General features: G+C 53.5%; 1 protein-coding gene across 1 annotated transcript; it reads right to left on the reverse strand.

Moving 5' to 3' along the window:
* Positions 1-171: 171 nt before the first annotated feature.
* LOC136106247 (DNA-directed RNA polymerases I and III subunit RPAC2-like) lies at positions 172-9,114 on the reverse strand. The gene is made up of 5 exons (XM_065846500.2): positions 8,991-9,114; positions 4,327-4,424; positions 2,372-2,448; positions 715-797; positions 172-376 (listed from the first exon to the last, which is right to left on the reverse strand). Exons 1-5 carry the CDS (start codon positions 9,027-9,029, stop codon positions 329-331), a joined length of 345 nt encoding a protein of 114 aa, XP_065702572.1. The 5' UTR covers positions 9,030-9,114; the 3' UTR covers positions 172-328.
* Positions 9,115-9,122: the final 8 nt, after the last annotated feature.

A 9,122-nucleotide genomic window follows, 5' to 3' on the forward strand; every position in this document is an offset into this window, starting at 1 on the left:
GAGGGAGGGAGGGAGGGAGGGAGGGAGGGAGGAAGGAAGGAAGGAAGGAAGGAAGGAAGGAAGGAAGGAAGGAAGGAAGGAAGGAAGGAAGGAAGGAAGGAAGGGCAAAAAAGCTGCCTCTTAGATACCACTTTGCAAACCCATGTTGAGCTGGACACAGTGTCACCTCTGTGGCATCAAACTTCATAAACTTTATTATCACAGAAAATAGAGGTTTGCATCAAGGCAGTCATTAAAAAACAAACAAACAAACAAACAAAAACTCTTGACACGGGGAATTTGACACACAGACGTCACACACATCCACGGGGACTGTCATCCCCAAATGCTATTGCATCTCTTCTTCCCTCTGGGCCCTGAATTCTTTCATGCTCCTCTGCAAACAAGACCAAAGGACAAATGTTAACTGCATATATATCTGAGTGACTCACATACCACAGTGCAACCACCCTGGTCTGAGCTGTGACTTCTCTGTCCAGTGCCTGGAAAGGCTGACGGACCTGAGAAGCTCCAGGTAGTTTCAGAAGTGACTGAGCTTGACGGTCACTCCAAGGGAAAAGAAGCCAGGCCAGGCCGCAGGGCAGCCAGAGAATGTCTGAAAATACTACCTGGTTTTTCATGTCAAAATACCCACAACACAGGTCCCAGCCCACTCTTCTCCCCACTGAGACCAAGAGATACAAAAACCCCTGAGCTCTTCGGCAACAGTCTCACCTCAAAGGTGTTGAGGACGTGTTGGCAAACACCCATCAGGTCATTCAGCCCTTTCCGGAACGGCTCAACAGCAGGAAGGGTCCCTGGGGGAAAGATGTGTTAGTGAAATGGGTTAGTAGCTGTTACCACCACGTCCAAGGGCAGTCCCTGTGATGGAGAGAGGCTCTTACAGCCCATATTTGTCCACACACTTCCCTCCTCCCAGCCCATCACCAGCAGCCTGCGAGCTGAGCTCAGTGTGGTGGCCCAGGCTAGAGCAGACAGCTTGAGCACTAATTCTTTTTATGGAATTAAAGAGTCAGCAAGCCAGCACTGGGCCCTTGTAGCCAGGAAGGCCAATGGTACCTGGGGTGGGTTAGAAGGGGGTGGTCAGTAGGTCAGAGAGGTTCTCCTGCCCCTCTACTCTGCCCTGGGGAGACCACACCTGGAATATTGTGTCCAGTTGTGGCCCCTCAGTTCCAGAAGGACAGGGAACTGCTGGAGAGAGTCCAGCGCAGCCACCAAGATGCTGAAGGGAGTGGAGCATCTCCCGTGTGAGGAAAGGCTGAGGGAGCTGGGGCTCTGGAGCTGGAGAAGAGGAGACTGAGGGGGGACTCATTCATGGGGATCAATATGGAAAGGGGGAGTGTCAGGAGGATGGAGCCAGGCTCTTCTCGGTGACAACCAGTGATAGGACAAGGGGCAATGGGTTTAAGCTGGAACACAGGAGGTTCCACTTGGATATGAGAAGAAACTTGTTGGGGGTGAGGGTGTCAGAGCCTGGCCCAGGCTGCCCAGGGAGGTTGTGGAGTCTCCTTCTCTGCAGACATTCAAACCCGCCTGGACACCTTCCTGTGGAACCTCAGCTGGGTGTTCCTGCTCCATGGGGGGATTGCACTGGATGAGCTTTCCAGGGCCCTTCCAACCCCTCACATTCTGGAATTCTGTGATAAAGTAGTTCCTTGCTTCCAGAAAGTGGCTTCTACATACCTGATGCTCAAGTGAACAGCCCCAGGAGGGAAGGAATGAAATAAAACTGTCCCCCTGGGCAGCAGACAAAGCTGTGGAGCCTGGACGGAGGGCAGGGCACTGAGCTGAAGGTTGGTATGCTGGGGGGAGTGAGCGACTGCAAGAGGCTCAGAGTTGTCAGTGTCTAAAATCAGGGAACAAAGTCCTCTTTGGGAGGCAAGTCAAAAGACAGCACAGACTCATGAGGCTCTTCAAAAGAGCTGCGGCTCACAGGCTGATGAGCAAAGCTGCAAGACAGCTGAGAAGAAGCAGTAACAAATTCTCTTATTGCAGAGATATATATATATGTATGCCAGTGCACTTTGGCTTTGCTTTCCAATCCCTGTGGCTGATTTAGGGGCAGATGGAGCACCCATCACCTCTGACAGCTCCATCCCAGCACTGCAGTTCAGTGCCTGCTCCAGTCAACCCAGGTACCTGGGACCAGAAGAGGTTGTGGTCTCCTCCAGCCTCCACTGGCTCAGCCCTACTGTTGGGAAACAGATCTGTAGCATAATGGCTCAGAGCAGCCTCTCCAGCTGAGCAACAGGGCCCAGCAGCTCCAGGTGGGCAGCAGAGAAGGAGGAGAAAAGCGCCTTTCTTTATTTCAATGACTCATGGTGGAAAACTGACATGAGCAGGGGGAATCACACAAAGGAAACGCACACACCTCTGGTCTGGATGCGGAAGTTGATCTTGCTTTCAGAGGGGTGTGTGATGCAGTAGCCACAGAACTCCACATCAGGGCTGCAGAAAGGGAGAGAGAAGAAGAGAGCAGTGAAACCCAGGCCAGTCCACAGCAAATCTCAGGAAAGTCAGAGGCTCAGGATGTTCCTAAAATGACTGAGTGTCTCACAGAAGGGATATGCTGAAGGGAAACTACCTGTGTAACCTTATTCACACACCCCTGTCTGTCTCTGAGCTGTAGCTGGAGCTTCCCAGGGGAAGGACATGGCTGGCAGGACCACAGGTACCATCCTGGCACCTGCAGAGTCTGACCAGGGGATCCTGGCTGCTTGGAAACCTCCCTGCACACAAACCTGCTGCAGTTCTGCTGGGCGAAAGATGCTGATGGGTCTAGGGCACTGCAGCAATTTAGGGAGATGGTCTGCAGACTGCACGGCATCTGCCTTCATAAGCTGAGGCGGTTGGTAGAACCTTTGTGCACCCAGCAGAAAGAACAGTGGCAGGAAGGCTGCTGTTCTTGTCGTGGTGATTTCTCAGAGGAATTCACACAACATTTGCAACGCAACTGTCATTTGAGGTGATGCATTGAACTTCCTGCTGTAATTCTTCCGAGGCTTACCAGTGATCTTCACAAGCCCTCAGCGCTGCCCAGTTCGATAAAAGTGTGCAACCAGGGTAAAACTATTTGTATATTTCGATGGGGGCAGCAGGATAATTAATTCCCAGCATCAATTCCCGCTTAATACTGGCTGTTCCTACCCTCTTTTCTGACTGTGCTTGTCCCAGAAGGAGACATAGATACTGCCTGATCACATGTATTTGAATGGAGATGCACATCATCTTACCCAGAGCCAAATAAGACGTTCGGAAGTCTTTCACATGTCAGACATTACGTTTCCTTCATAACTAACCATCCAGGAGCAGCAAGGGCTGGCTGTTTCCTAAGGGCTGGTGAGCTGGGAGCCATGGATAGTAAGGCAGAGGAGATGGCTTGAGGCCGTTTCCTCTGCTCCTGGCGTTTGTTCCTGGGGAGCAGAGCCCGACCCCCCTGGCTCCAAGCTCCTTTCAGGCAGTTCAGAGATCAGAAGGTCTCCCCTCAGCTCCTGTTCTCCAGCTGAACCCCCCAGGTCCCTCAGCCATTCCCATCACACTTGTGCTCCAGCCCCTCACCAGCTCCATTCCCTTCTCTCCACTCGCTCCAGCACCTCAAGGTCTGTCATGTCATGAGGGGCCTAAAACTGAACCCAGGATTTGAGGTTTGGCCTCCCCAGTGCCCAGCACAGGGGATGGTCACTGCCTTGGGCCTGCTGGCCACACCAGTGCTCGTACAAGCCAGGATGTTGGTGGCCTTTTGGCCACCAGGGCACACACTGGCTCATGTTCAGCCGCTGTCGACCCACATCCCCAGGTCCTTTTCTGCCAGGCAGCTTTCCAGCCGCTCTTCCCTGAGCCTGTAGCATTGCCTGGGGTTGGATGATGAGGAAGAGCTGAGATCAGGTCAGGAAGTCAGTCTGTGCATCAGCACCCAGGTAAATGGAGTCTAAAGCCCAGTACAGGCTGAGCTAGAGACCCATACTCCTAGAACATAGCTCAGGAGGGACTGCAAGCCCTGAGTTGAGCTCAAATGGGGCTCTGGGACCCATGGGCAGGGTGTGGGTGGAGGTCCCAGGTATGGCTGGTCAGGCCCATTAAGGGCGATCAGTGCTCTCAGGGTCCTGACACTAACAGCAGAAGGGAAAAGATAATCCTGTGAAGAGAGGCAGTAGGTAAGGAGTCTTTGGCACCGTGTCTGGTATAAAGACCCTAACAGAGGTGCACAGAGGTAATTACTGATCATTTCCCTCGTTCCAGTAACAACTAAGATGCAGATGAGTAAAGAGAAGGTTAAAGTAAGAGAAGAGGTACCCTCGGCGATGCCAGGCCAGAGGCTCCACTTACTTCTTCATGACCATGTATCGGAGGGAGTTGCCGAGCGTGTGGTCCTCGTCGTGCAACACAAATGTGACGCAGTTTCCGTCTGTCCCATCTGCCTGGACCTGTCACAAATGGGGAAAGAAGAAATGCTCTAAGGCTCTCTGAGGTAAGGAACGCCAGTCTCAGGGTGAATACAGTGTTGTGCTCAGCTTCACCAAGCAATGGGGGGAGTGGCAGGTCTAGCTGGGCCACCTCTGTGTCTCACATCTCAGCTGCTGTGGTGTGAGCAAAAGCACCATTGCAGCGGAGGGAAAGGTGCAAAAATTACAGACCTCAGAGAAACCTCTCCCCAGTTACCAAAGTGCCTGTGCACCCCTCCTCTTCACAGGAGAGGAGTCCAAAGCAAGCTGTGGCTTCTGCACCCATGGTAGAAAGAAGCTGGGAGTGACAGTTCAGGTTGGTGTCGCCCCACGTCCCATCACCTGTGGCTAGACAGGAACGAGAGGGAAGGACAGCCAAAAAATCCCTGGGGAGGAATTCTGCCTGTCAGCAGGGAAATCTTATCCCAGCTCAAAACCAAACGGAGCTCTAAGCCCAAATTCACATGCTCACGATGAGCCCACCGGTGAGCCCCCCATGTAATGAACCCTGCAATGCTGGCAGCCAGCCCCTCATCCTCCTGCTGCTTTTGGCTCAGGCGCCTGAAAAGAGCTTTACCAGCTAACGCTTCCTGAGAAGACCGGTTTGGGATCCCCTCCAAAGCCAACAAGTCACTTAATCACTTAGCTGTCAGAGGGCTGCTGAGCCTCTGACCTCTCCCCGGGCTCACGTAGCCACCGTGGAGCCTGTCATGCCCAGACACCCCCAAATCGCTTCCTCTGCTGGCAGCAGAGAGAGGTTTCGAGGTGAAGTGCGGAGCCAGGCTAAGACAGCGCTGATCCCTTCACATCCTGCCTGTGGCCAAATCCTCAACTGCTCCAGGGGTTTTATAACCCCCCACATTTCCCCTGGGGTAGCAGCTGTCCCCTAGCAGTCCTGTCCCTCTTTTTACAGGCACAGTCGCCATGGGGAATTGACTCAGCAGTTCAGAAGGGAGATGCAGACTGATTTCTGCGGAGATTGCCCGGACCTGCAGAACGATGCAAGGGCAGGTGTGACGCAGCAACATCACATCAGCATCACATCAGCATCACATCAACATCACATCAACACGGGGGATGCTGGACTGACAGGGTCTGACTCGCCTCCCAGCACATCACAATCCACAAATGAAGTGGTGGGTCTTGCTGGTGATTAAAATAAGACACAAAAAAAACAAAACAAAACCAACAAAACCAAAACACCACCTTGCCTTGGCATGGAATGAAAACGTGAGATTTGATACAGGTCACTCGGGCAACCAGCGGCACTGGTGAGACACCTTGTCTGCTCTCCTGCCTGTGAGACCCAGCACCCTCCTCCATCTTCCCAGAAGCAGCTACGGGCCACAGTTTCTCCTATTGTGAGGCTTTGCAAGGAAATATTTATTAAATTTATTAGCACCAGTCACACCCAAGAGTTTGTTTTGTCCAAAGACTACAGGCTCAAACAAGAGCAGACTAACTCGGGAGGCACGTGTGTGCCAGGACAGGCCACCTGGTCCCAGTCTGCTCCCTGGATCCAGGCACAGGGTTGGGAGGGTGCCCGGGTGCCACTATCCCAAGTGCACCTCTCGCCCCCATGAGACAGCTCTGTTCACTGGGACAGTGACGCTCCTGCAATCTGGTCACGCTAGGGGAGTGAAACTGTAGCTCTGGTGTAGCTCTGCACACTTTGAGGCAAAAAGATGCTTTTTCAAATATTTCCAGCTGAGTTACAAATGTTGCATAAAAACGATTTGAAAAATAGGATAACTGGGAGTTTAACACACGGTGCTGAGAGTTGCACTGACTTCAAACTGCTTTGCAGAGCTGAAGGAACATGCGGGCGTAGGAAGGAAGGGACAGGATGCTTCTCTCACACAGCTGGGCCAGCTTGTGGGGCTGCAGCAAGTGCCTCAGAGCAGCAACCCGCTGAATTTAAGCTGCCCCTGGCTCCTTAGGGCAGCGCAAGTACCCAGCACGTTGATCCGGCAGATGAAAGCCATAAGGAACGCAGCCATAAGGAACACGTTGTGTTGAACCTGTTGGCTTCACAGGGACTCAATGCCTCTCTCCTTGTTCCTGTGGAGAGTCCTTGGATACAATTCTGGATCTCAGCAGGACCATAAGCTTCACTGCTTCTCAACAAGCCCACCTGGTCAGGTATCTTGTCCCTGGTGCAGGTGCTGCCTGATGCTTCCAAGAAAACCAACACATTCCCCTGAAGGACATATTCCTCCCCAGTCCCTGTAGCAATGGGGTCTGTGCCCTGAAGCAGGTGGCTCTTGGGGTGTTTCTGACTCTTAGATAAGAGGTGTCCAGGTATTCCTCACAAGAAAACTTGTTTTCATGTGAGCCAAAAGCCCTGATGCCCTGGAAAAAAGGCCTTCTGCTTATCTGGTGTTTTTCTTCTTTGGGCACACAATGATTTGCTTTTTACCAAATTGTCTGCATTCTTGGATTACGATAGAGGCAGAAGGAAAAGCTGATGAGATCTCAAGGCTATGCAAGCCTAAGAGCTGCAATCTCATGTCACCCAGAACCTCTCCTGCTTGGAGGGGCTGTGATTTACATAGGTGAATTATTTAATGTTGTATTTGGTGCTGAGGTGGACACATTAGCACAACACAGATCGATGGGATCAGCCAAACATGAAGTGGGTGTGCAACAGTCCTACAACTCCCTTGTTCCTACACTCACTGCAGTTTATGCATAACTTATCTTTTACATCAGAATATACAGCCCTTTGCTGGTCTTCATGAGCCAGTGTTGCTTTCTACGTGCCTTCCTCTTTTGTCACGTACTGCATTCCTCGTCAGGGAATCGCCGGTTTGTTGCCAACTGCAGCTCTTCAAAGATCCATTCCATTCATCACATCAGACTTGCAGGATTAGGATTGGGCTTCCTGGTGCAATCATGACTTTCAGCCTGTGCCCTGCACAACTGTGGAGAAGAATAAGGCTCTACAGAGCCTGAAAAAAGTAACTAGCAGGAGCCAGACTATTGCTAAGAGACTCTAGGGTCTGTTGTGCTGTTAGGAAAAGTTTAGGGGCTATAGATTGAAAGATTATGGAAAACCACTGTATTAAGCCTTCCCTAAAGGCAACTTGTAAAATCAGGCAACTTACAGAGCCCACTTTTTTCTCCTGTACAGCTGTCCTGGTGCTCAGGTCTCCCTACCTCCCACTGACAGACAGACAGACCAGTGCACAGAGCACCCGATGATCCTGTGTCACAGAATCCCAGAATGCCAGGGGTTGGAAGGGACCTGGAAAGCTCATCCAGTGCAATCCCCCCATGGAGCAGGAACACCCAGCTGAGGTTCCACAGGAAGGTGTCCAGGCGGGTTTGAATGTCTGCAGAGAAGGAGACTCCACAACCTCCCTGGGCAGCATGGGCCAGGCTCTGCCACCCTCACCAGGAACAAGTTTCTTCTCATATCCAAGTGGAACCTCCTGTGTTCCAGTTTGCACCCATTGCCCCTTGTCCTGTCACTGGTTGTCACCCAGAAGAGCCTGGCTCCATCCTCCTGACACTCCCCCTTTCCATATTGATCCCCATGGATGAGTCCCCCCTCAGTCTCCTCTTCTCCAGCTCCAGAGCCCCAGCTCCCTCAGCCTTTCCTCACACGGGAGATGCTCCACTCCCTTCAGCATCTTGGTGGCTGCGCTGGACTCTCTGCAGCAGTTCCCTGTCCTTCTGGAACTGAGGGGCCACAACTGGACACAATACTCCAGGTGTGGTCTCAATTCCAGATGTGGTCTTCCAGATGCGGTGTCAGCTCTCCCTGTCGCCGGGACACGGTGTAAGCCCAGCTGGGAGCCTGCAGCCCTGTTAGCGTGAAGTGCAGTGCCATCTACTGCCTTCAGCCGCCTGCAGCCGGTGCTGGGCATGGAGAGAGGGGGCAGGAACTCCTGCCACAAAGCCCAGCAACATCGAACGGGTGAAGGTGGAGACAGGACACGCTGCTGGCTGCGGCTGGTGGTTAAAGCCATCCAGGGCCCCATGTTACACAAGGCTGAGTAGTTAATCTTCAAAAGGCAAGGTTTGTTTTAGAAAGCGTTAGCCCTAACTAGCTTTAAAATAGGTTAGTCCTGGCCTCTGCCTGCTTCTGCACCCTCCAGGACAACCTCAAACACCTAAACCTCAAGAAATTCGACTAAAAGGTGCGTCCCCTTCTGTTCCAGGGACACCACTCGTATGCTCAGCTCCTTCCTCGCCCTGCTGTTCGCAGACGCTGAAAAGAGCGGCTGCTCCAGCCAGGGAAACCCGAACGGCTTCGCGTCTCGGAACGGGCCGGGTGGGTCTGAGGGCCCAGCCCCGGACCGGCCGCTCCCCGCCGGGCTCAGCGGGCTCTTCGCCGCTTCCCGCTGCCGGGACGAAGCTCCACCGCGGGGATGCGGCGGGGGACGACCCGCTGCGGCAGCTTTCCCATGCATCTGCCTTCGCTAGCATGATTTATTGCGACGCCAAACCACCCCCCTCCGCCCCATCGCACTCAGCGGGCCCCGGCTGCCGCTGCCCGGGGGGATCAGCGATTCGCCGGGCCCCTCAGCCGCCCGCACCCACCGTTTCCAGCGCCGCCTTCCTCTCTCCCTCCTCCGCCATGGCCGCCCCGCAGCTCCCGGCGGGCCCCGCGCGGCGGTACTACAGCTCCCGGCGGCCCTACAGCTCCCGGCGGTACTACAGCTCCCGGCGGTA

This window comes from Patagioenas fasciata, chromosome 11 (assembly GCF_037038585.1).
Source record: "Patagioenas fasciata isolate bPatFas1 chromosome 11, bPatFas1.hap1, whole genome shotgun sequence".
Lineage (NCBI taxonomy): Eukaryota > Metazoa > Chordata > Aves > Columbiformes > Columbidae > Patagioenas > Patagioenas fasciata.

Coding starts and splice junctions, on each gene's coding strand:
- LOC136106247 (XM_065846500.2), bottom strand. CDS start 9,029: ATGGCGGAGGAGGGAGAGAGGAAGGCGGCGCTGGAAACG. Junction 4,425..8,990: donor GGAAGGCGGCGCTGGAAACG/GTGGGTGCGGGC, acceptor CATTTGTGACAG/GTCCAGGCAGATGGGACAGA. Junction 377..714: donor ACGTCCTCAACACCTTTGAG/GTGAGACTGTTG, acceptor TCTTGTTTGCAG/AGGAGCATGAAAGAATTCAG.